The 27,629-nt window shown below is 36.5% G+C and overlaps 1 protein-coding gene across 1 annotated transcript; it reads left to right on the plus strand.

Annotated features, from left to right (window-relative positions):
* Positions 1 to 4,115: 4,115 nt before the first annotated feature.
* LOC104525034 (cullin-3) lies at positions 4,116 to 27,585 on the plus strand (the record flags this gene model as incomplete). The annotated part of the gene is made up of 9 exons (XM_010168081.2): positions 4,116 to 4,315; positions 9,170 to 9,283; positions 16,580 to 16,740; positions 18,043 to 18,157; positions 19,437 to 19,665; positions 21,255 to 21,400; positions 24,270 to 24,446; positions 25,542 to 25,712; positions 27,154 to 27,585. Coding segments are annotated over exons 1-9 (1,743 nt in total), but the record flags the coding sequence as incomplete, so codon positions are not given.
* Between the last annotated feature and the right edge of the window lie 44 nt (positions 27,586 to 27,629).

Here is a 27,629-nt window from a genome sequence, read left to right on the forward strand (position 1 = left end):
TTTCCTGCAATGTTTGCCCCTTTTGATTTAAGGAATACTGATAAAGTTATTCAAAAGGAGTGGTGACTGTAGTGTTAGGTTCTAGGAGGGAGACACTGAGAAGTATATTCAGGGCTGTTACTAGCTTTACCTGCCTGTGTTCTTGTGCCCTTCAGGTGATAATGGCAATTGATTCCTGATGGTGATTGTTTATTTGGCCTTGGAGGTTTTAGTAGGGTAGTCAAACATTGTTAAAGAAAGGGTTTGCGTGTATCTGATCCTGCACTGTGGCAATATTATGGAATAAAGGACCTTCTGACTCCTGTGCAGACTTTTTTGGGGGGTGAAACGATTGCACTTTCATGTACACTGATATTTTAATTTCCTCAAGATGTACTTTTGCTGCACTTTGAGTTCAGATGTTTGTGTTCAAGTTGCATCTTTGAATCGTTAGTGTTTGGGCAGCAGTTTGTGGAAGTTTTCCAACTGACGGCTTTTTATAAACAGCTGTCTCTCCTGCCAATAGCAGACTTGATCGCTTTCCCATTCCCCAAGAAAGGTAATGTTCAGATAAACTGGAGTACATTAACATATTTCCTCTCTTTGGACACTGACTTCTTACTATCTTGGTGAATCTGGATGTAAGCACTATGAAATTACTGGGATTTTGCTACTGAAAGCTTTTCTGAACTTGGGTGTTTGTGTGTTTTGTTTTGTTTTTCCCCCCAAAGCACCAGCAGAAGCAGTAATCTAGCTTCTGCTTAAATCTGCAAGAACAGAAACACAATCAAGGCAACTATGTTACAACTCTGGAGTTCACTTTTAAAATACAACCGTTAGAAGAAATCTGAAAATGAGCATGCAAAAACATTTGGATACTGATCCTGTATTATTTGAGGAATATACAGGCTTTGTTGGTAGGGATATAGAGAGCTGCATAAATATTCACTGTTGGGTCAGGCTCAGGGATTAGAATAGCAGTTCTTTAGTAGTGTTTTTAGAGATGATTTTGCACAGAATTCTGAAAGATGCCAAAATGTTCTAGTAACATCACAGACTTATTTATTGCTTAGTTGTTTGGCTTTTGAAAATCTCCGTACAAGTGTGACTTAATGAAAGGGGATGAAAAGAGATGAACCTGTGAGTTAAATAACCCAAGGGTATATTTAGTCATGGCAATTCTTGCATGACTTTGAGGATACGGGAAGACGTCTTATGTTCAAAAAGCTAAACAACTTTTCATCAGTGGAGAGGAAATAACAAATTTTTGCTAAAGCTTTACTGCAGTGACTTACTGTTTAACAGAGCCGAGTTATTTAATGTGTTAGGAGTCTTTGCTTTGTTAGAAAACACTGCTGCAAACAAGCTAGCTATGCTACAACTGTTTTGGAAGATGGTGCTTTTCTAACTTGATATCCTAGAACTTTAGGAAACCTGTTCTTCCCACAAAACCTCACAGATACTAATCTAAAGTCAGTCAGTAGCAGAATAGGAAGCTGCACTGAGAAGCAGTCTCCTTCCTACCTAATCTTAAAAGGTAATAAGATAAGTTTATAATACCACTTAAATATTTCCATATATTTATCCCATGGAGATGTGTAGTCCTCAAAATTACCTTTTATGGATCTTTCTTGTGCTTCCAGAGCAGTTCATGGTGTGTCAATTATGAAGTGTCAGAGAGCTCTGTGTTCATATTTTTTACTCAGTGAGTTTGGAGCAAATAATGTTACAATCATTCCTTCATTTTTTATAGCAATTGGATTAAAAGTGGAAGAATGAAACAGTTCACTTTTAGGTTTTTCTTGAACAGATGCGAATTACTAGATGTACTGCTTGTCTGTAACATACAGAAACGTTTACTGACTGACCAACCTGGAAACAGAATGCTGTGATACCTCTTCAGACTAGCGGCTACTGGTTTGCCTGTTTCATACAGATCCTACTCTTCTTTAAATACACTGAGCAGTTAAATTGCAGTTGAGATAAAAAAGTTGTCATGTTGACTGGGAGATTTTTTTATTAGCAAGGGGAGAAAATGACATCGGGAAGTGTTGGTTTGAGTCTATGCTTTGTTTGAAAACAAAACTTTTTTTTTTTTAATTTAAGAAAAACTGAAAAGCTTTTACTTGGATTGCTGTCTGCAATTCTAAATGGTTGCCTTCATTATCAGTACTTTTAAAATTGCTTGTTCAGGAAGGCTTTAGAACATAATTTCCCTGAAGAGGCATCAATGTAGCAAATGCAAATTCAAAAGAAAATAACTGACCTGCCAATATTATACAAAGCAGAATAAGTGAAAAGCAGGGGGGGATGGCATTCCACCATTTCTCTGTTACTTTGAGGTTTTGGGTTTGGGGGATAGGGAGCTAAGAATTTTTGAATGTGTTTGTAATTTTTAAATTATTATTATTACTATGTTAGATATACAATGACATATCTCTTAAGTTTTTGGTACGTACAGATTAGTAGGCTAGTGGATCTGGTATCGAGAGAATGGAAAAAGTAGTGATAGGATTATTTTTATCATGAAAATCTTTGTGTTTAACCAACACTCTGAAAGATGAGGAGGATTGAGGAGTATGTGTCTTGTTTCAGTTTTGTTCAGCAACCCATTCCCTCCCGAGGCAGTGAAGGGCTTATCCTTACTATGAGCTGTACTTTTATTCATAATGCCTAGAAAATGTAATATTTTGAAATCTCATGTTAAAATGTACTTTTAATGAAAAAAATTCTGCTAATTGTTGAATTTGATTATAAATGCAGGCAAATCTACCACTTTGTGATTTTTGGGTGGAAGGGGAGGGATAAGAGTGGTAGACCAGGGCTGGTCATGATTTTCCTCTATAATGTCTTACCAGTATTCTTTACTTTTTTACTACTTTCAGCTCTTATTTTCAAGACTACTTTGACAGTATTGGTTGACTCAGGGATATTTTCTTTCTCTACAGTAACTCTGGGAATAGTGGCTTTTTTATTCTTTTCAGACTTTTTCTTTAGCTATATAGTGGTAGAGCAGTTCCCTTTTGTATAAGCTAAACCAAACTTTAAACATTGCATTTTAAATTTGATTCACTTAAGAAGGTTTTTTGTTTTGTTTTTTTTTTCAGTTGGGTGATGAAACTTGGCTCAATCACAAACTTTTAAGGGATACTGACAGCTGATATTTTGTTGCTATACTTATTTGCCATCCTGGATACTGCTTTATCTGTAAAACATTATATTTTGAAGCACCTTTGCATTGCTAAATCACAGTTGTAAACTGATTCACACTAAGCACTAGACAGTAGAGGACAAAAGTTGATTTGCTGTTATGTTGAGACTATTTCTTATGAGAGTTCCTCTCTTTCTCTAAATTTTTCTTTGTTGCTGTAGTTTTCATTTGGTGTATTTGCTGAAGTATATAGTGTCTGAATAACAGATCAAGCAGAAGCATATTCTGCTTATTGCTTGATGCATGTCCTGTAACGAGTTATTTAACCATGTTTGTGCAATGGAAATATGTTCAATAGAGATGTTAATTTTGGGCATTTGTGAGGTTTGTCAACAACACCTGTAAGTATTTAAATTGTAGGCACAATATTTTAGGCATGTTATTCTCTGGTTATTAGTACATTGCTGTAAATAAAGAATACCTAGTTAGCTCGACCAGATGACTAAGTTTGCTAACTCTGTGTCAGACATTATTATCTGTTATTGTACAAGTTCATTGGGGGCTGATTGAGCAGATGAGTGTTTCTGTATGATTTGTGAGGTGCCAAGTAGTGTGTTAGTATGGGAGGAAAGTTAACTGACTGTCATTGTTAGCACTGTGGAACAAGAGTAGGGAAGGGACTCATGTCCGTGATTACCTGCCTTCCAGCCTGTACAGGCTGGAGCTGGATTCTGTGGATTTGCAGCTCTGAAGGAGAAAAGCATTAAGCTTTCACAAATTATAATTTTCATAACTATTTCTTGAAATACTTCCTGGTTTCATAAGTACTGTTTTTTCTTTTGATAAAGCTTGAGAAGCCTTGTGATAATGGAATCAGCAAAATGTGGCAGAAGCAATTATTGCTCCTGGAGTTACAACTTCTATAGATGACTTTCTGTAGTGATCTTTTTTTATTCTAAACAATAATGTATTGTTTTATTTTTACAGATGACTATGGATGAGAAATATGTGAATAGCATTTGGGATCTTCTAAAAAATGCAATCCAAGAGATCCAGCGTAAGAACAATAGTGGTCTCAGCTTTGAGGAGCTGTATAGGAATGCATATACAATGGTGTTGCATAAACACGGCGAAAAACTCTACACTGGACTAAGAGAAGTGGTCACTGAGCATCTAATAAACAAGGTATGTCATTTTATGCATTGAAATTGAAGTGTCTGATATGAACAAATTCTGAATAGTTATTTGAATGACAAAAAAACCTCAACTTTATTATGTTGTTATGTTGCCTTGTGTTTAAATTGTATTGCTGCCCTTAAGAGCTAACATGAGGCTTAAATGCCTTCATATTCCAGATACTGTTTGTTGTAAGTTACTGATGGAGGGTGGACCATGGGAAAGTGTATAACGGGAAACAACTTCAGCTGAAGCATAACTGTTGAGAGCTGGAGATCTTTTTAAAAAGGCTTGTGGCCTTTGGTAGCATTTTGTGACTTTCTTGGAACAAATTTTAGTTTGTTTTCCAGTCAGTTTTTTCATCTGTGGAACAAAATATATAGCAATGTAAGAACCTGTTTGTTATGGGCTAATGAACTAATTCACAAATTAATGAGAAAGCTGTGCTAGGATTATGCTACTTAGAGACGGTGGGCAATGTACAAAATCATCAGCTCAGCAACGACAAGCCCTGAGTAGTCTGCATGTTATCATTTCAGCCTTTTCAAAACCATAGAATGCAGTCAACATGACATGCGGAAGCTTCTTGTTTCTGAAGATGCATCTTCTAAGAAAAGGACTCTTCACATCTCATGTTAAACCAGGCAACCTCCTATTCAGTTTTTGTGAGGAAAGTTTAGGGTTGATTAATAAGTATATAATTGAAAAAAAGTTAAACCTCACATTTTAGAAGTCCAGATATTACTTAGTGGTAATAGGATCCTAAGTCTAGGGAAAATGCCTTATTATTCCTTGCGGTAACATCCCCAGCTGCCTGTCTCTGAAGAGACACATGTCCACTTTAATCCTGTGTGTGGGTCCAAATGGAGTATCAGATTTTTGACCTGTTATTAGGACATTTGAAAAGGAAAATCATACACCATTGTGTGTCTTGGATGATTGCTTCTGGCTGAATTACAGAGAATGGATGGGAAGTTTATGTTTAAAAAATGCATAATGCTTGGGGAGCCTTTTGCGTGTTCTAAGTGGAGTTACTGCTGTGGCAGAGAAGTGTGTTATTTCTTTTCTAAAATCTTAATTTTCAAAGGTGTGGTCCAGACAAGTATAGTCTAAAACTGCTTTGAATATGGGGCTTTTACTGTTTTCACGAGATGAAACATCCTGTATGGATGGCTAAATAATTTATGGCTCTGTTTTATAATTGTGGCACATCTGTCACTCTAAACCACTTCTGTTTTCATCATCTGTGCATTCATAATCTGTACAATTCATATAAGATGTGGCATGTGGCTGAGGCTTTTTGTGCCTTGTTCTTGTATATGCATGTTATTTCAGAATAATAATAATAAAGGCAGGCATGCAAGAAAGCCTTCGGAAAGGGGGACGTGGAGCCAGTTGTGCCAGTGTTGTTAAGCGCAAAAGAAGTTGTATGGGGTGCTGGTGCCGAAGGTATTGGATAGAGGAAGCATGTCTGCTTTGGGGCTTATAAAGGTGTGTCTAGGATCCTTGGCAAGCTTTCAGATTTGCTGTGGTGGTGTTGCAGAGAGAAGGGGAGAGAGAAGATAAGAATCTCCTATAGGGAGTTTGAAATTATTTCCATAACATCTGTGAAACAGGGAGGAATGACATGAGGAGACAGGTAGGAGTCATTAATTAGTGAGCATTAGAATGTACTGTAAGCCTGACTGATGATATATAGTTTTCTGCCTTTATCTTTCCTTAATGGTGTTTTAAGTTGATCTTGTGCAAGTCTGCAGTTATGTGGAGGGTAAAAGGATGTGAGGAAATGGCCAGAAACTAAATGCAATTCAGAATCATCAATGTTCTTCAGTGGTTTGGGTTTTTTTTCTTTCAGCAAAAGGATAGCAGCTGCAGGGGTGAACAGGCATTTCTGGTAAAGTCATAGTTAATCTGTTAACTTATCCGGAACTCTAAGATTTTAGAATACTGTCTTTTCTACTACTTGGACTTTTGTAGAAGATGAAGAAACTTTGTAATAAAACTTGGGAGACCTTGAGGCCTTAGTTCAGGAAGTGCCGTTCTATGCTGCTGGTCCCCACAGAAGGTTCTGGCTGTCCTTACAGTAGTGGAAATTACATAATTGAACTATTTGTGCTGCTGCGTCAGGCCAGGCACTGTAAGAGAGAGAATACTAGGCCATAAGTCTGCTTTGTGTACACTTAATAGAGAGTTATTTAAAGGTATTGAAAGCTTCTGCCAACAAACTGTTCTTAAGAGATTGGTGGGGGAGGGTGCTGTATTTTATTAAGAGCTATATCCAGTATAAAATACAGTTGGACCTGAAGTTACATACAAGATTTCATCCTTGCAAATATAAGAAGCCCTTACATAGATGAGCAATTATGAAGCTGCTAATTTATTTTTAAGACTGTATATGGACAGTCCTATTTAAGCCTGCTATGCTTGCCAATTTACTGCAACTGCAGAGATTATCATAGAAATCACTGCAAGCTCAACTATTTGAAAGTAGCATTCTACTGATAAAAATCTTTGTGATTGAAATTTTCTTAAGGCTTTGGAAGAGCAGCACCCACGTCTCTGAAGGGCTTGCTTCTCTATGGAAGAGTGTGGATATCCAGGGTTTTTTACTACAAGTCATTTATTCCACCCAAGTGGTTTGACTCTGCACCTTTGCATGGCTAAGATGTTTTGTGCATTATAGTAAGTTTTCTGCAATATCGTTGTACTCGTGACCCATACAAGGAACAAGTTCAGTGCTTATTAACTAGGCAGCTGTTGTAAGCGATGATTTGGTTGGCTTTCGTAGCAACTAAAAGAATGGCTTCCCAAACCTGTCGACAGCTTAAAATAAACCTAGGAGAATGTCATTCAGAAGCTTCACAGGAACTCTTAGAGTAGTTTTGTTGTACAGCACCCATTCCTGGATTTAAAACACATTTCCAGAAAACCACATGGTACACTGTATGGAGCCGAGGTGGCGCAGATCTGAGCATTCCTATGTCTGCTTGGAAGCAAGTTGTCATTGCTACCTGGTGGCAAACACCGCCTTTTGCTACCAGTTGGTATGGGATTTGGCACTGGCTGGTCTAGTAGGGTTATTGTGATGGATGTGTGTAATTATAAAGGCACACTGCCCCTGTGTTGTTTAAAAATAAAAAAATCTTTGAAGAGTTCTATGATGGCCTCGTACACCTGGGTAAAATTGATCGATCCCTACCCTGGTTTTCTGCATTTGTAAACTAATCATAGTTTCGGTTTGATAAATTTCGCTAGTGTGAGTGATCTACCAAGTAATGTTTCCAGTGTTTTTCTATACTGACTAAAGAAGTGAAAGCAACCATGTCATGTTTGTTTCTCTTGTTCTGGGAGATTCTGCCTCCTGTTTACAAGTATGGCTGGTGAAGTTTTTAATGCATATTTACATTTTTAGCTAAAACCTACCTAGATTGGATGACAACAGGATGCACATTTGGGAGACTAAGGGGTAGATGATGGTCACTACCAGAAAGAATGAGGCAGCTAAGCAGTGATGGTTGTGACTTATAACTGCATATTGTGTTTTCCAAAAGCAAGGAGGAGAGGCTTTGCTTAGGTCTGGGGAGTAGGTGTTTGAAGATTTCAGAGAGCTTTGAACAACCTACAGGCATACCTATATTACCTAGATTTAATAACAGTGTGAATATTAGGGGGTAAGTTACCACAGCTTCTCAAGAAGAGACCATGGTGTTTGTATGATATGCTGTGCTATGCTTCTGGTTTACCTAAGTTTATGGAGTAGACTGTGAATATTTTTGTTATGCTGGTTTTGCCTAATAACTTCATAAAACTTAAATGACAGAATAAACTCTGTCAGGTTTTTGTATCTGATGTTGGCACAGCTTGTAGCTACTTGTCATGCGTGTTTTGCATGTTTTGTTTTCCTGTTTGAATTCTCTATACTGAAATTTATGTTATCACACAAGTATAAGTGCAAATCTATAAATGTAAAAATACATTCTGTTTTGTTACAACAGAAGGCAGAATGTATTCTGCATGTTTTGTCAAAAGCCAATTTTTTTTAACTCTGGAATAATTTTTTTACATTCCCTCAGGTTTCTCTTTCACATGAGTTTAAACCTCAAGCACTGTAGTGCGTGCCTACTGCATGAAAATCACAATATGAAACTGGATGTTCTTTTTTGAGTAGGTAGTAGTAGTGTAAAAAAACAAATAAAACCTGAAGTTGATGGGACAAATGAATCAACTAGCAAATACATTTGTAAAAACAGTGATTGTTTTCGTTTGTTCTCTGAAATCTTGGTGTTGGTGGTTAGGGACAACCAATGTAAGGGTCTGGTCTTTCCCAGGTGATTGTTTCCTTTCAGAACTGTTGTTTGCTGTAACTTTGTGCTATCTCAGCACGTCTTTCTAAATGTCATCATGGACAATTTTCCACTTGTACTTGTTCCAGTTTCTAACATTTACTGGTACTACCCAATATTCTGAAATTACTTGTGATAGTAAAATTTAACATTAAGTGAAACACTATAGCATAGAAAATTAAATGTTTGTGGAGTTGTAAAAAAATATTTTTAATATTTGAGATTTCAGGTATTCCTTTGAAATGTAATAGCCATGTTTATTTTGTTGCACTTGTTTTTAGCCTGATTTTTCTTTGTGTGAAGTCTTGTGTGAAGTCTTATTTTTCCACAGAAGTGAAATACGAGGTAGAGGTGGTCAGCCCCCAGGAAAAGCAAGAACTTGTTCATAATATTCAAGTTCACAGAGGAGCAACTTTTTTTTGTTTGTTTGTGGTTTTTTTTGTTTTTTAAGCAAAGCTTGTTAAGATTTAAATGATGCAGGAGAAACTGACTTGGGTTTATGACAACTTTTTTGCTTCAGGTGCGAGAAGATGTGTTAAACTCCTTGAATAACAACTTTCTACAAACACTAAACCAAGCATGGAATGATCATCAAACAGCGATGGTGATGATTAGAGACATTCTGATGTATATGGTGGGTATTCCGCTCTTTCCCACATTTAACTTGATGCAGTAAATAGTCTTTTGACAAATGTATCCAAACAAGTTAGAGGGGTAAAAAGTAAGGCATGTTTGCCAGCCTTCTTCCCAGTCTGTGCCTTGGTTTGAATTTCCTGTGTGCATGCAAGACTGTTATGGGTATATGACAAATATAATTGGATTATTCTTTCAGATTATTTCATTATCACTTGAAAAATGCATCTGAAGAATGGTTGAATTTTGCAATTCTTAAAAAATAAGCTAGTCAGACCCACTCTGGCAGGTTGTTGATGTAGTGGTGTCTTCTTGCTGTGGAAAGCATGGTGGTGTAAAGCCTCCTCAAACTTCCAGTGTTGTTGTTGTTGTTCTTTAAGCTTAAGAGTTTGAAGAGGATAACTTTGCTTATGTACAATCTGTGTCCTTGAGATTGAAATTCTAATTGAATCCTTTGTGTTCATACAGAGCTTGGTACAAGATGAAGCAGTGTACGTAGATGAGAGTGTGATCTTTGGGTGCATGGTTGTAATTTTAAAAGAAAAAAGAAAAGCATTCCTTACCTGGTGGCTAACGGAAAAAGCCTTTTTTGAAGAGAGAGGACCTTACATTTTTGTGTCTGGATTGTGTTATGCTTTAGGTAGTTGGTATATGTTTAAATTCCCAGAATGTTGGGCATGCTCTGAGGATTGCAGGAAAGTGTATTTTTGCATAGCTTCTAGCCAAAGGCTTTAACTTCAGAAGGAAAGAAATATGTGTTGAGACACTATAGCTTTTTTTAATGTAAAATCTTTTTTTTTTTTCCAAAATATCATACTGAAGATAGTACTTTAGGCAGCATTAGACAGTGAAAGGCAGATAATGGTAGCACTTTTTTTTTTTTCCCCCAAAAAAGATTATTAACTGAGAATGTACTCTATCTGTTGAACAACTGAAGTTAAGATTTTATCTTGTAGCTGTTAGAGGTTGTGCTATGGAATTGAAGCTATTTGCATTAGCTGTGAAGAAATCCTACTTGGTTAATAAGCTAAAAAGTTAAAGTTAAAAATTAAAAAATTTGGAGTAATTATTGTAGCCACATAGCTTAATTTTTTTATTTTTTTATTTTTTTTTTAAGTGGATTTACTGGCTTTTGTGTTCTGGGGTTTTGGTGTTTTTGTTTTTAAGTTGGGAAAAGGCCACATATCTGAAGAGAGAAGGCTGGATAAAATGCCTTAATGACACTTAATGATCTGTGTATCTTACTTTGCAAAAAGGAAGATTGAGAGATTATTTTGAAGATGTACTATCTTTGCTATGAGAAATCCTGGCATCTCTAATCTGTTTATGAAGGACAAATACAACTCAATTGCTGCTAACTGTATCCGGGCAAATTCAAGAGTAGTTAACAATTAGAATAATCTACCAAAGCTAGTGGTGAATTTTCAGAAATGTTAGAAGATAGAATCCAGAGCTTTCTAGGAGAGTAGCTGTTGTGTTTTAGCCAAATGCTGTGTATTATTCCAGGACAGGAGGTGTGCTGAATGCTCCAAGGTACATAGGTGGTCAGAGTGGGTAATGCAATGTTATCTGCTGCTCTTAAATTCAATAAATCTTTGATCCTTCAAACAGTGGCAGAGGAAGCTGACTTATCAGCTGTTCATGTTTTACTGTATTGACCAGTATATTGAGGATCAAGAAGGATCCTCTTTGAGGAAGACTTGCTTCAGGTAGCAGTTTTGGGGGGAGATGAGAGCTGTTTCTGAAGTAGTTTTTATGCTCAGGAGAGCAACGCCTGGACTTCTGTTTGAAGCTTTTGAGTGCTGTTAGAACAGCCAGCCAGCCTTCTCTTTTCCAACAAAGCTCCAGAAGATGGAGACCTGCAGCATTCCTACAAGTGCAAATTGGACTTAATTGGGTTATACTTTAGATTCAGGACAGAATAATAAACAGATACACTTGAAAACCTCTGGAATATATAGTCTTTCATGTGCTGTTTGATAGTTCCTAATTAGTTCAAGTGGGTGTTCAACTGAGGCCTCCACTTGACTAATTATTTGGCTCCCATAGGCTTTTTTCCTTGTACCAAAATGAGACCCAAAGAAACAGAAAAGACACATCTACAATAAAATGTATTTATAGTCTAGTAAAAATATATTTTTTTATTTCTAAATACTTCCATAAACTTGTCAAACTTCAGGAGCACTGATGTCTGTTTGTTAAAACATCTATAATGTAACATGGTTTTTAAGATTAGAAATTTAATCTTTCTAAGATAGAACTATCTAATGCAAGGAGCTGATACCATGGGCAGACTGCCTCCTTTTCTCTGACTTGGAGGAGCATGAAACAAATTCTTACTAGAAAATATATGCCTGGATTACAAATTAAAGTATAAACTATGTTTCAAAATGGGACTAGTCTGGAAAGATTTGCTGTTATACCTTTGTCACCGGGATGTCCTGTTGAGTCAAACATGATCCTGTTCATTAGAAAGAGCCTAGGAGCAGGAAACTTTGTCTTGAGTATGTATTAATTCAAAAAGCTTGAAAAAGCTGCTAGTACCACAAAATTATAAAGCAGAGGAATGTCTGTCAAAGATGAGACCTGACTGCTCTTCAAAGAAACAATTTTCAAGAACTTTATGAAATAAGGAAAGATTTGTTTTTCTTTTATGACGTTGAGTCTGAATTAAAGTAGTTTTATAGTGATATGCTTATGTCAGAAGTTACTTATACCTTTTTATTCAAGCTAATATAATTTACATTCAAAAATATTTTATCGTAAAAAAACCATACAGCGTAGAAACTCAGTCACCAGCCATTGTTAATTGATATGTTTGTGTTCCACCAGAAGTATATGCAATTATAATATGTTTATAAATAGAGGATACCCCAGTCCGTCTCCTCTTACTTTGTAAGCCATCCCAATTACTTACCCATCAGTTTCAGGAAATGTACCTATTGGTACCCAACAAGCCACAGTCTGCTGTCAGTGAAAGTAAAACGTTTAACATCCTCTTGAATTCTGATCTTATCATAGAATCATAGAATGGTTTGGGTTGGAAGGGACCTTAAAGATCATCTAGTTCCAACCCCCCTGCCAGCAGCAGGGACACCTTCCACTAGATCAGGTTGCTCAAAGCCTCATCCACCCTGGTCTTAAACACTTCCAGGGAGGGGGTATCTACAACCTCTTTGGGCAACCTGTTCCAGTGTCTCACCACCCTCACACTAAAGAACTTCTTCCTAATATCTAATCTAAACCTACCCTCTTTCAGTTTAAAGCCATTAAATCTTACTCTCTTAAATTCTTGCTTCAACCTAGTGATTGTACATCTTAAACTAAACTATATCTGTTTTAATGCCACGTTTGTTGTCCAGCTTATTTTCCCCCATTAGCTCCTGTGTGTTCTAAGTCAAAACAAACCTCTCCAACCCACCTTAGGCTCTTTCCTCTGTTTAATTTTGCCACTTCTAAAATAAAAATTAATACAAATAGATCTTTTTTAGACAAATACATGTTTTGTGCAATGGGATTTGTGCATTGTTGTGGTACTTAATGCCTAGAATACTTGCTGTTTGAGATTTATGGCAGAATTTAATTTTATGTGCAGAATCTCTTCCACAAGACACTCATAAAACTTGCCTTATAGTTGCATTTTTAAAAAGGTGTATTACCTTGTCTCTTGTGTTGTGGCTGCTCTCTGGCAAAAGCCTGCTTGGTTTCAGGTCTGTTGTGTAATGCAGTTCTAGTCTGAGGTTTTGCAACCTGGAATTGCACAATAAAGGCAAATCGAACTTTCTTGAGATACTCGAGTTTCCACAATTGAATTTCAAGTTGATATAGTTCCGCTGTATTTTGTAATATATGTGCACTACCTCTCCTCCTTTTGTTTTACATGGTTAGGCTACCGTGATCGGTGCCAGAATAGATGTAATACCCTGTGTAAATTCATGGCACTGTCTGCAGCAAGCAGTGAGGTACTGAAGTGGTGAAGTCATGTCCTAAGTAGTGTCCTCACTAAGTTGTGTACTAAGACATGTTGAAGTAGTGAAGTCATGTCCTGCAGTTGGGCATACCTGAAGTTCAGTGTCACTTTATGGCTGCAGAGTAGGTAAGCCTACCAACAATGGTTTCTGTGCAGCTACTGCATGTAACAGTGGCAGTGGAGGTGCAGTTCTTCAGTCTCCTCTTCAAGCGACAGGAGCGTGGGTATTCTCGGAAATTGGGCTAAACTGGATCCTGTGGTGTCCCTTCTTCACTAGTTGTACTTTCTGTATTTAAAGCCATTTCAGGAATGCAGGCACAGCAGTCCCACCTCTGGCTGCGTTATAGGTATATGGGTAGTGCCAGTTAAACCCTGTCAGAAGTGAACAATTACTCTTGCGAATATAGCGGTGTATTTTGCAGAGAGCAGAGCGTTCCCTTCTCATCTGTGTGGTGCACAAAGATGATGTCTTGATTTAGGCCAGCACTGACAGATTGGCTGTTTTGACCTCGGGGCATATGACTGGCATATGGCTTACGCACAAGGTAGTAGGGAGAAGCGTTGGTTTTATTTTCAGAACTAGGATCAAAGACACTTGCTATATATATACACAGTGGTGTCTGAAGGCTGCATCATTCAGGTAGTGCATCCATGAAGAAATGGGCAAAATGTGGCTGGTGATATTTTACAGTAGGTAACTTGCTTTAGTTGAGATCAGAATTATTCTGCAGTGTAAGCAGCATTGTAGTTTATGAATAATTGCCATCTGAAACCCCACCCTTGTCTCCTGAGAGTTACTCTTACCTTTAAGCACCTGCTGCTTCTCCCCATGGGAGGTGATTGCTGTTCAGTAGCATGTAGCCCTGTCAGTCAAACCTGTTCCCAAATGGGGCTTCCTGTCTCTAAGATTACTTTTTTTAGGTTGGGAGAGCTTCCAGTAAACAGTAAAAGTGATCTGTTACCAAGGGTAAGCAAATCTGCACTATCAGAAACATTAATGCTGCTGGTCTAATTTGGGCATTGTAGAGTTGTCTGGCTTACTAAAGAGGCACTGCTGTTGCATTGAGAAGAGTTTCTAGTGCAGTTGCTATTTCATTTCATAATGGCAGTGTTTAGCACTGCCACAACAGAAGCTATGCAGATGAGTCATGACCATGGCTTTAATCCGTTTTGATACCCTGCTGTCTGTGCTTCAGAGGCCTGGATGTCCTTTGGAAATAATATATATGTTCTTTTCTCCTCAAGTTATATAGTATATTAGACACTACTTTTTAATTTTCTCTTTCATCTCTTTCAAAGTGTATTTTAAGCTTGTCTGACTTTAGAATCACATTTGCTTCTGTTCTTGATGCAAGTGAAATAAGGGAGTGAAATAAATAACCCTGTTTCTAAATAACAGAAAAAAATAGAGTAACTCATTCCAAAGATGTAGACCACCATGTGTCACTAAACTGACTTCATGAGACCAATTAGTTAACATTTTGCTTTGAGGCAGAACTGAGCTTGCTTCATGAGCCATAGAGTAGGCATATCTGACCTGCTCCCATCTTGTTTTTTCCATTTAAATTAAGTGCTGCCTGTCTGAAGGGAGTGAGTGGGAAAACATTCATGGATTGTGAACGCAGTGTTTCACTTTCCTCTAGTCATCAAGTGGCAATCTGGCATATAATTAGTATATGAATAATTTTGCCATGTAAATTCAGCTGCTAAAATACTAAAGGGTGTAATATCTGTTCTTTCTGTTGGTTTTTTTTTTTTTTTTCCCTAGTTGCAGCATTTATAAAAACTTATAATTTTGTAATATTTTTTTTCCATCGTTGGAAGCATGACTTTTTTTTAATAGTTTAGTTTTCTAGGTGTTTGAGTAACTTTACACTTAAATTCCAAGTGTGGTAAAGCACTTGAGATAACTGATGGAACCAGAAGAGAAGCTAATCTTCATACTCATTTTCAAACATGACCTTCATCCTTTATCGAATTTGGTTTTTTTCTTTAAATTTTTATTTTGTTATACCTATGTAAATTCTCAGAAAACCTTAACACAATCAGCTTTGTGAGTGGGTACAAAATTCAACTTTTTCTAATATCATCATCCTGAGGCTTAAATGGTAGTAAAGTAGTATTTTTAGTATTTACCCAAACTATTACATTAAAGGAATGGAATATTATGCCCTGACAGAATTTTTTTTTTTTTTTTTTTTTTTTTTAAGAAGTTCTCCAAAATAGTCTGTAAAAATTAACAGTTTTCTGTTGTTAATGTTGTTTTAAATGGTGCTGCCCAGTACAGCACTACTGGATGTTAAGTGAATAAGTTCATTTTCTGTCTGCTAGTAACTTCATTAATAGTCTTCCTTTTCTAGAGATTTGATAAGTTGGGAGAGAGGAATAGAGAAGGGGAGAGAAATTTTTGGAGTATTTCTGTGGGTAGCAGTAAGAAACTCGAAGTGTCCGCGGAGCAGTGTCTCAGTCAGCTCTATGATGGTGTGTGGGCTATATGGACTTGGAAAACTGTTCTGAGGATCAGCCTGCATTTGTAAATGTAGGTACTAAAGGGCTAGTGGGTAGTTGAGGAGCTTGATCCTTCCTATAGACTGAGATTATGTAGGGAAATAGAATTTAAACCCATACTGAAACATAAAAAATATTCTTCCTTTTCTCTCTCATCTTTTCTTTTTTGGGAGGTGTGTGTATGTGTGTGATTTTAATGAAACATAACAAGCTTTCAAGGTATTTACTAAAGTTGAATTAAAGTGATTTTTTTTTTTTTGTGGGGGCAGTTCAACAGAAGTCCTTATGTACAGTTTTGCAGTACAAATCCATAAACAATTGGAACTATTCTAATTTTGGCTTTATTTTTTCTTCTGTTCATCTAATGATACTATTTCAGGAAATTTCACTGAATACTGAGGGGGAACTGTCTGCCTAAAAGGAGTGGTAGGAAGATACATAGGAGATGGGTAAAAATTAATTAATTTTTCTTAAAGAACAATAAGAAGTGGATAGAAGGAGTTTGAGTAGATAAATAAAACATGTTTTAGATTGTGCCATGATTTTTATCAGTATTTGGAGATTCCCCTGCCCCCAAACTAAAAAGTGGCAAGGCTGTACATTTATTCTGGCATACTTTAGTCATAAATGCTCTGCTTACACTCTTAAGCAAGGCAGTCTGTGAAGTTTTGTAAAAGCAAGTAAGTGAAGTTTTGGAAAATAGGACTGATTGTGAGTTATTATTGCTGTACAGTGCAAATATGACCAATCTCTTGCAATTTTTAAAAGCATGAGTGTACTGAATTTAAAATTCTCTTGCTGTGTATGCCTTCGTCATAGGACCGTGTGTATGTGCAACAGAATAATGTGGAGAATGTCTACAATTTGGGCTTAATTATTTTTCGAGATCAAGTTGTACGCTATGGCTGTATTAGGGATCACCTACGGCAAACTCTGCTGGATATGATTGCAAGAGAAAGGAAAGGAGAAGTTGTAGACAGGTAAGATGTTTGTAAGTGACTGTCTTTTGTTGTGAATAATAACTGTCAATTTTTAAGGTATAAATCATTAAGGCCACATTGCTGATCACAAGTAAAATTTCTCTGTAATCTAGAATAACATATTTCTTTGTATGTTAAGGTTTAGCATAATGGCTAATAGGGAAGCTTGTTAATATATTTTTTTAATATTTATCTTGTAGTTTTTAATAAAACTTCTGCTAAATATCTCCATTACCACCTTGTGCCAGAGCACTTGGTAATAAAGCAGAGTTTTGACAGTTCTCTGCCTCTTGCTACCCTGTTTCCTCTGCAGTGAGAGGTGATTTTAATTTTCTTGTACCTGTTTTTTTGGGGGCAGGAGATGCTTTTTTTATTTTTGAATCTTTCTTTTTTAATTCTCTTTAAAAAAAAACTTTCCCTTCCTCATGTTTTGATAATCTGTTTCGTGGTAGTTCAGTTGCATCTCTGAGTTCTAAAATCTGTTCCTCCTGTTCTCCAGACAGTTTAGTAGACGTGGAGTTTTGTGCCACACACTGCAGATACTGCAGCTGATGTAACTTCAGATTTGCAAGTTTTCTTCTGCTTCTTCAGTTTCAGAGCAGCTGTTGGGTGTGGAGATATGTAAACTCCATGCTACTTTGGCTGCAGTTCTGTGACTGAGATTGTTCAACACGCAACTTATGAAGAGAAAAGTACTCTCTGGCAACAGCTGTGTATTGTCCTCTACTGCCAGAAAGTGGAATTTTTTCCTGGATTCTTTTGTTTTCACATTTTATTGATGTGCTTCTATGCCTAACCAAATGCTTAACTTGCTGATACTTTTTTTTTTTTAATTTAAAAAACAAACAAACCAAAACAAACCCCCCCCCCCCCAAAGCAACCAACCAAAAACTCCAGACTTTGCACAGCAACTTCTATCTGTGTAATTGTTTTAATTACTCAAATCCAGCCTACATATGCAGTTTTCAGTCTTCTTTGAAGTAGTGTATTTAAATTTTTTTCTTGTATGTTGAAATGTATTCTTAATATTTTTCCCAGTTAGTAGAATTTGAGACCTACTTCCCTATCATTGTAGTTAAAATATTTAATAAACATTGTCAGCTCCTTAGTTTAGAATAAAAACACTCAATCTTGCTCCTGTAATCTTCTTAAAAACCTGTCATGTACCAACCAGATTCAGGATGGACTTCCAATTATTATTTTATTTAAGCTGATACTATGTTCTGAGTTGTTATTCTGCTGTGTACTCTGTTTTACAAGCTTGTAGATTTCTCAAGTTGTTAACAACTTACTTTTTGGCAGAGGCGCAATAAGAAATGCTTGCCAGATGTTAATGATTCTAGGTCTTGAAGGAAGGTCAGTCTATGAAGAAGACTTTGAGGCTCCATTTTTGGAGATGTCTGCAGAATTTTTTCAGGTACAGCAATGTGACAGTATTTGGAATTTTGTTATAACTGCCTGTAATTGTGAGAATTGGTGGTATTTTAATTGCTTCTTATTTGATGAGTATGTCCATCTTTGTTAAATGAAATAAGAAAAAAAATACTAACTTTGCGGAAAAAGTAACACAAATTTTACAGAATTACCATAATTTGAATGTAGTTTTGAGCTATGGGTGCCAATAACAAGTAAAGTAATCATCATGCTAACCTTGTGCCTGCTTTGGGCTATTTCATGCAACTTAGTCTATCCTTGCATTGCAGACACAATCTTTTTGAAATAACAGTAGCATGAAAGGTTCAAACTGTTTCAGACTGGGAATGGAGAGGGGAGACTACCTGTCAAACTACCTTTGAGGAAGCTTTGTTTCCTTCATAGTTTCTGCGTTTGTGAGTTGTATTTTGTAATAAAATTAACTAAGTCAAGGAATTAAGTGTATTCAAGTGGCTATCCAGTTGTTTACCAGCCACTGAATAACAAATATTTCCCAAAGTTTTTTGTGAGATAGTTTCAGGGAAAAAGGCAATTGAATGGTTGAGTGTAATCATGCTCATCTTTTGTTGGAAATATCTAGATACCTAGATAAGATAATTTGTCAGTCTCTCGTTTCTTATGCAGGACGAGCTTTTATATCCTCTGATCTCCAAATGTCTTTGAAAATCTGAAGCATATCTTGCATAACCATTTACAAGTCATTTTATTCTGTTTTTCATTGGTGCTACCTAAAATTAAGAAAAATTTTTTTTTTCTTTTCTCTGTCTTAAAAAAAAAAAAAAAAGTATCTTTCTTCTAAAAGACTATGCCAACCAATATGGGTAAAGACAGTTTGATGTGAAATAATATGCTCAACATTGTAACTAATGGGAACTGTTGATCCTCACAACTCATAAATATGCCATAAACTGGTATTTGGGAGGAATTTTTGCCTCTCTCCTCTCCCTGTCCTTCTGTTTTCTTTGGACCTGTGGCTAAAACTCTAGTTGGTAACTGGACACTAGGTTGGCTTAGGTTGTTTTAGTATGAAAAATACCATGTTCATATTGTATGTACCCCTTATATATGTAACACAATTAGCATAATAGAACTGTATTTTGTGTTAAGCATGTATGTAAATCTTGGGAGCATGGTGATCTCATTCGTTGGACATGCTGGGTTTGAGTTGAACTTGCTTATAAATGCTGATCTGAAATAACTAGCAAATTTCCTTTTTCCCCTTTAATAAAAAAGTCTAAAGTATTAATTTGTGTCAATCACAGATGGAAAGTCAGAAATTTTTAGCTGAAAACAGTGCTTCTGTATATATAAAGAAAGTAGAAGCTAGAATTAATGAAGAAATAGAACGGGTGATGCATTGTCTGGATAAATCAACAGAAGAACCAATTGTGAAAGTTGTTGAGAGGGAGCTTATTTCCAAGCATATGAAAACTATAGTGGAAATGGAGAACTCTGGGCTAGTTCATATGCTGAAAAACGGGAAGACAGAAGGTAAGACTGCATTGTATGGGAGACAGAAATGCTTGCTGTTTTTAAAACATAGGATAAGTGTTCCTGTATAATTGTAAAAACACTTTGGTGGCTCTGTTTTGCAAACATCTGAGAGTATTACTTCAAAGGCTTTTAGAGGTCTCTTAAAACAGAGCCTGTATGTATAATGTGTTTCTATTTAGTACCAAATACAGATACCTTTTTGGTAAGCCAAGTATCTCTTAAAGTACAAATCTATTGTAGTGGTCTTTGTTACATGTTTTCTATGAACCATTTTATTACTTTCATTCGTCTAGTATGTAGCTGTCAAAATGCATTGAAGCGTTTTGGCCCACAGGCAGTTATTTAAAAACTGCTAGTGTAAATAACTTATTTCATAGAAGTACTGCAGGACCAATTCCTGGGGAGGGGGCTTTGTCACAGAGAAGTTGGCTGTTTTTGAAGGATAGGAAGCAATTTATCAAAGTGGTTGAAAAAGAAGGGCTTGGTTTGATTTGATTTGTTTTTTCCCTAATAGATGTTAACATAGGACAGAATGGCTGAATGAAAGTTACTGTGGAAAGAAACAGAACACAAGTTTCTAAAGCAGCATAATGAAGAGAGTGACCGTAGTATCTATATTTAGAAATTGGTGCTCACGCTGAAGCTGTGAGAATAGGGAGCAGACTCGCTGCTCAGATTAATGGCCTTTGTTCATTAAAGCAGCTTTACAATTACTAGGTGATAGAGTGACAAAGTGAGCAAATATCTTAGCTGTAAGAAAGGAGAATTACTGTGTTGAAAAGGAAAGTGATGATGCTATCCTTAACATTTTTTCTTTAATATCCAGTTAAGGTAGCCTTCAGGCTGAGGGTACAAGGATAATGAAGAGGGTGTTCATACAATACAGGAATTAGTTTAGCTTTTATAGGCCTTGGTTTGATTTAGTTAAATACTAGAGAGGGAGTAACTTGATGCATTTTGAAGATAAGATTTCACATAAATGTACAAGGATGGATTGTACTTTTGGAAAGCCATGTTTAACATAAGACACTTCTTGTTATTTTAGATGAATGAAACAAAGTAAAATTATATGACTGACTTTAAGACAAACATAAATTAAACTCCCATTTTTACCAGTTTTTGCTTTTTAATACAGAAATAAGCATCTCATCAGTGTTGTCCTGTTTGCTTTAACTTTGATTTTTGCTATAACTTTTAATACAGTATTTTATTTTTGGGATGATAGTCTTGGAAGCTACATTCTTAAATACCAGTGGAAAACATAATCTTACTGAAGCTTGAAGTGCACTGCACTTTAGTGCAAGCATCAGCTTTTGCTGGCCTGGGGATCAACAGTAACAGATTCCATGCTATAGCCAGCCTAGAATAATTGAATAAAATCTTTGTTTTTAATTTTGTGGCTGCTGTGGTCAGCATGTTGTCAGGGGTAAAGGAAAGGGGACAACAGAAGATTCTAGTGCCTGAGTTGTTACAGGATGCTTCTTGTGGCTCAAGTGGCGGAAATTTTACTGTCCTCTTTTGCTATGAGGTGAATGAGTTACAGAAGTATAACAGTGTCCTGCATAATATCTCATTCTTGTTTCCAGACCTTGCTTGCATGTACAAGTTGTTTAGCCGCGTGCCAAATGGTCTGAAGACAATGTGCGAGTGCATGAGTTCTTACCTGAGAGAGCAAGGCAAAGCACTAGTGTCTGAAGAAGGAGAAGGAAAGAATCCAGTTGACTACATTCAGGTGGTTAAATATTTTAACTTTCTTTTCTTCCATCTTTCCCACATTCCCCAGAGTAGCAGTTAACTACATGACCGATAAGGTAACCCTTACTATTGATTCAAAAAGTACTATTATTAATCTAAATTTATAGTTTTAAAACATGCATTTTCTGAATTTTCAGACATGTTTAGAACTCTTCTTTTACCGAAGTTGCTTGGAAAGTCCATGCTCAGTTTTTGTACTTTTGGTAGCTGCTTTTATTAAACAACATATTTAGGCTAATTATCTAACTGCTGGGGAGTTCTTGCGTTATCCTAAATGATACTTGCCTCAGAGAGAGGTGTACATCTTCTTGCAAATAGCTTTATAGTGTCTGTTTTGTTTAATTTTATGTAAACTGTCATTGAGACAAAAATCACATGACAGTATTTCATGGCAAGATTAACTGTGACTGAGAGGTGAATGTCTTATAAATCATGAATTACTTCATTCTTGGTCTCCCTGAGAAACAACACTTGTGCATGTTAAAAGACGTAATTGTTCTTTCTTATTCTCCATCTCTCACTAAGAAGTGATGGGTACCATTTATTTATCAAGATCACAAAATACACTTCAGGAGTGTTTGTCATCTTTTCTCTCCCACTGTCTCTGAGAAGATGGTTTTAAATTTGCAAATAAAATCTTTAGAGTTTGTTGAACTTTAAGAAAATGTTTAAATAGCTGGAAGATTTTTATACTTCTTATACATGTGAAAATGTGTATTCATTAAACGTTAAGGTTGTGGGGTTTTTTTTAAATGTGTAGTTGATATCCTTGTGTCTGGTCTTTATGGGAAACATTTAATGCTTATGTCTACTATCATCTCTGCTGTTTTGTTTGAAATCAATAACTTTGATAAACTGGTTACTATGAGAAGAAGCCATTTGAGTATAAAAACATTTTTGATTGGATTGTTAATTTTCTGGCAATGCTGAAGCAAACTTCTTACCAAGCTTGGACAAGAATCACCTCTCCAAGGATTGTTAGAAAGAAGAAAGAATGCCCTTTGAAATTTATTAGGTTTAATGATTAAGAGCTGTTGTGTTTTTTGTGGTGGAATGATTTTAAAAATAGGGGGGGAGGGTGGTGGAAATGATGTGGACAATAAGTGTCTGGATTACTCTGAAGTAATTTTCACTCCTTTTAAATCCTGATGGACCTAAAGGGGTATAATAAAAAAATTAACTGAGGAAGAGTTAAAAACTTAATTATAAAGATGCTATCAATGTTTCCTGCTACAAAGCTGAATAGCATAATGAAGCAGAATAAGACTTACAGCCATATTCCATGTGCTTTGGCAGAGCTCATCCTCTCAGCCCGTTAGTATGTATCCCAACCATCTCATGAAGATGTCCTAGGGAGGGGACTGATATTTGATTACCACTAAACCCCCAAACAGGTTTATCCTCCAGTTGCATTGCCACGATGGAGGAGAAAAATACCTGTGAACTGAGAAACCACTTCTCTCTTCTCATCTCAGCTATGTTCATCTGAATCTTTCAAGAAAAGAACTTTGTCATAGTCCACCACTGCTTCTGCAATGTGACATCACCAAACCCTGAGCATAATTGGCAAGATGATTGCAAAAGCATTGCCAGGGGATTAGGTTTAAAATTTATAATAATTTGAAGGGATGTTGAAATGCTGTTGTAATTTAAGGTACTAACAGTTTCTCCTGTTTAACACCAGGTTGTTCAGATGGTGTACTCCTGGAGAGGAGACATAAGCTAACCTTGGTAAACAGAGAGATAGTGGGATTTACTTTGAATTTAAAATTTCTAATACGCATTAATTAGCCTGTCTAAAGACCATTCCTTTAAGTGAGATGGTGAGTTCCTAAGAAACGTTACTACTTCTTTGAGTATTTCTTGAATGGCTTCTTTAAGTAACCATATATAAATAATGTCTTAAGAAACTGAGGGTTTTAAGGTCATTTAGCCTGAACAGTTTTTGTGGACAGTCATTATCCATGACAAATTTAACTCTCGAGTTAAGTTTTCCCCCCTCAGTGCTGTCTTAGTTATGTCTAAACCCTGTGTGTATCCTACTCGGCAAGGTGCTCAGGTGATTTTAAGGTGCTTCCCCCTTCTGGTCTCAGTTGTTTTAACAATGGGTGAAGGTGGTGCAAACCCTAAAACTTATCTTAAGAATCTGATGATTTAGCTCAGGTTCTCTGGTTCAGTTCAGGCCTGTGAACTGCACACTGTGATAACTGGAGAGCTATTGCTTGTATCTAATTTTCATATGTTCATAGTGACTCTTAAAGATGAGTAAGAAAAGTGTGACTAAATAATGCAGAACTTGTCCTTGGATTGAAATTAGAGGGGTGAAAAGCCCTAACAAGATTAGGCCTGTTGTTGAAGTGTGTTTTCTTCTCAGACTTGTTTAGTAGCTCAAGGGATGCAAGTTAATGGGTGCTTAGTCTCGTCTTTCTTGTATCCTTTGTTTATGATGGTGACTTTGTCAATGTTATTTGAAATAGAAAAGGCTTAACAAGTACCACAAATACCCCCTTTAAGTTGTGGATTTAAAAATACAGTAAATCAGCTTATTTTACAAAAGTGATTAAAAAACTTTCCTAGTCTTTGAGTAGCCTGTTACAGCAAACTGCAGCAGTATTTGACACCAATGTTTAGCCAGTTTATCTGAAAATTGCTTCTATAAGAGATTTATGGTAACTATAGATATTTAAAAATGGAAATGAAATTTCAGATACTTTCTAACAATGCCAAACATAGCTTTGCAGAATTTCTTTCTGCAAAGGTGGTCTTCTCTATGACTTCATCTGTTACCACTGTTTTACAGCTTACAACTTCAAATCAGTGAAAATGTTTCTGCCTTTTCTTTAAAGGGCTTACTGGATTTGAAGAGTAGGTTTGACCGCTTTCTTCAGGAATCTTTCAATAACGATCGGCTCTTCAAACAGACTATTGCGGGGGACTTTGAGTACTTCCTCAACCTCAACTCTAGGTCTCCAGAGTACCTCTCGTTATTTATTGATGATAAGCTGAAAAAGGGAGTCAAAGGAGTAAGTAAATAAAATATAAATTAAATTAAAAGATCATGCTCTTTGCTGTGTAAACTTGGATGAAATTAAACTAAGCTGTTTTTCTAAGGGTTATTTTTATATTAAGCTAAATGGCAATACGGCCTTAAAAATGTATATATAACACATCTGAGCTCATGACGCTATATGTCTAAACTCAGAGAAATATAAGGCACAAGAAGATCTCAAGATATGTGGCCTGTCCCCCATCTCTGAAGCAGTATACCTGGATTACTTCTGGCAGATACCCCCTCAAAAAAAAAAAAAAAAGTTGAGTTGTAGTAGATTCTGCAACTCCCTTAAGTATAATTTCCTTAAATATATTTATAGTTTAGCACTTACTCTCAATATCTAATAATTTATTTTGAAAATTAACTCACTTGGGTAGGGGCAACAGTTTGTCTTTGCTTCTTTTTACTGCTTTACATATCAGAGGACTATTACCATATCTGTCTCTTCTGGTTTAAGTACAACTGTTACCTTCAGTCTACCTCATAGCTTCTTTCATGAAATTTTTTGAGGAACAGCACCTGGAACTGGATGGGATGGTTCAGCTGAGGCTTTAGAGGCTCTGAATAAAGCTGAATATTATTCATTAATCTTATGCTTTGGGAATCAAATACTGAATTATATTTACTTATAAAAGAAGTAACCTTTTTATCTGTTGTGGCACTAGACAGGCTTTGCAAAATGAGTCTCAGCATTTAAAAGCTTTCATTCCAAGCTGACTTTTCATACTCCTAGTACTGGTGTCCATCTGTGGGTGTGTTTTGTTTTGGGGCTTTTTTTAAATACTTACAAACTTATGCAGGAACTTTTATTATATTTATCCAAGCATCCGTCATCTCCCTTCTCCCTCACCATTGCTTTTTCCCCCATTTTAGATCTATTTCTTTCTCTACTCTATTAGTTTGTGCACTGTTCTCTTGGCTCTATCATTCACAGCACTGGACCAGTTTTGTTGTCTTCTTTATATGCTAGTGTTAGACCATATGCTTGCTGTGAATTACTTTAAATATTTATTGTATAAGACACTCATACTGGAAAGTTAAAACTGGCCAATAATTTCTTTTACAGCTAACAGAGCAAGAAGTAGAAACTATATTGGATAAGGCAATGGTTTTATTTAGGTTTATGCAAGAGAAAGATGTTTTTGAACGCTATTACAAGCAGCATTTGGCAAGAAGACTTCTCACAAACAAGAGTGTTTCAGATGATTCTGAGAAAAATATGATATCTAAATTAAAGGTAAGACAGTATCCACATACTTTTAACTTCATTTTTCATAAATATGGTTTCTTCTGTTTTTACATAAGGATGTGTAAATAACATACATCTTGATTGCTGTTAAATATAGATTTTATTTTAAAGGCCCAACAGAAAATACAAAAGGCTTTTCTGAATTATTTTGTGGAAGTAAAAGGAAGGAAATACTGGAAAGCATCTGTGATGAGAGAGCAATCTAGAAAACAAAACTAAATTTTTTCTTAATTTAAGACTCCAAATAAGAGGACAACTGCTGTTACCTAGTGACTAGGTTTGAAGACAAGACTGTGTTTTATCCTAGATTTTCTGTTTTTTACAGTTTTTTATTGCGTGCATTGTTTTTTAGTTGCCTCTATCTGCAGACTGCTGATAATGCTCAATTCCTTTTTGATTAAGTAGTTTGGGGGAAAAAAAAATCTTAGTGTCTGGAAACATGTTTTCCTTAGTTGGTTCAATTTACTGATTAAATAGGCCAAGAGATGGAGAAGAAAGTAAAGCCTAAAGGTGAACAGTCCTAGAAGCAAGTTCTAATGCAGATTCTTCCTAAGTGTCATGGTAAATGGCTAGGGAACCTCTGAACCAGAGTGATTTGATCTTAGAATCAAACTTCACTGATCCTCATTTTTTATCTTCATATTCTGTCAGTGAGTGAAGCCTGTTTGCATCAGATTTCTCCAAATTTATCAGTGTTAGTTCAAAATTATTAGTATTAATGCCTTCCCAATTATCTCTCTGTCTTTTCTAGCCTGGTGATGTAGAAGGCACAGGGCGTATATTTGCAGGATGAATCAGTGGACCAAAATTGCCCCCTTTTCTTACAGATTTGCACAGTGATTAGGATGCTGAAGCTGACATGCTTGCCTTTACCACAGATGTCAAAGTATGTGCTAGAAATTGGCACAGTGTCCTGTACATGCAACTGAAATGCATGTGTTTGTGCACACGTATCTGTATATGCAGATGTCCCTGATTTTCCAAAGGTCTTGTAATCCCACTTGGTAATCTGCAGTAAACCTTTAAAATTACAAACTCTTAGGCCAACGGGTGTTTTTTCTGATACAAATAACATTTATTTCCCTTTACAGTATCATGCTAAAAAGCAGATGAAAGCGTTTGCCTTGGTCTGATAAGCTTTCACTTTTTTTTTTTTTTTTAAAGATAAGATATAAAGCTAAAAATAAATCAAAAATACAATAATGGAGAAAAGAGAAGGGAAGCAGGTTTTGGTATGTGTAGGGTTAGATCTTTATATGAAGTATGAAACAGAATTTTCTAAGTTCTGAAGGTAATGCAAATGGGAATCCCAAACCAAACATACAGAAATATCATTTCTAGGAGATTTATGAACTCACTGTTGCAGTTCACTTGTCAGAAGCTCTTTTTTCATAGCTCTGACCCAACAAGTGATTTTGTGTGTTTCTAGACTGAATGTGGATGTCAGTTCACGTCTAAACTGGAAGGAATGTTCAGGGACATGAGCATCTCAAACACGACGATGGATGAGTTCAGGCAACATCTTCAGGCAACCGGGGTAAGAGCGTGGGGGTCTGCCCTTGTCCTTTTGCTTCCCTACAAACCCGAGAGCTTTATCAAGGCTTCTGGTTTTTACTGTGCGTGTGGAAAGAAGGATTTTGTTAGCGCGCTCAAATACATTTCTCATACTGAGTTTCTTACCTTACAAATACCTTACCTTTCCCGAAATACAAAAGTCAGTTCGAAGCTTGATCCGCAGCTTCAACAGTGCCAGTTTCATTCCATAAAATCCTGTTCCAACCCCTGCGGTACCCGTTCTTCTGCAGGGACCCGGCTGCGGGGCCCGCTGCCCGGCGGAGCGCGGCTCTTCCGCCTGCGGCCGGCAGAGGGCGGGCGGCAGCTGCCTTCTCTCCAGCTGTGTGCACC

This window comes from Antrostomus carolinensis, unplaced genomic scaffold, assembly GCF_000700745.2.
Source record: "Antrostomus carolinensis isolate BGI_N321 unplaced genomic scaffold, ASM70074v2 scaffold15445, whole genome shotgun sequence".
Taxonomy (NCBI): domain Eukaryota; kingdom Metazoa; phylum Chordata; class Aves; order Caprimulgiformes; family Caprimulgidae; genus Antrostomus; species Antrostomus carolinensis.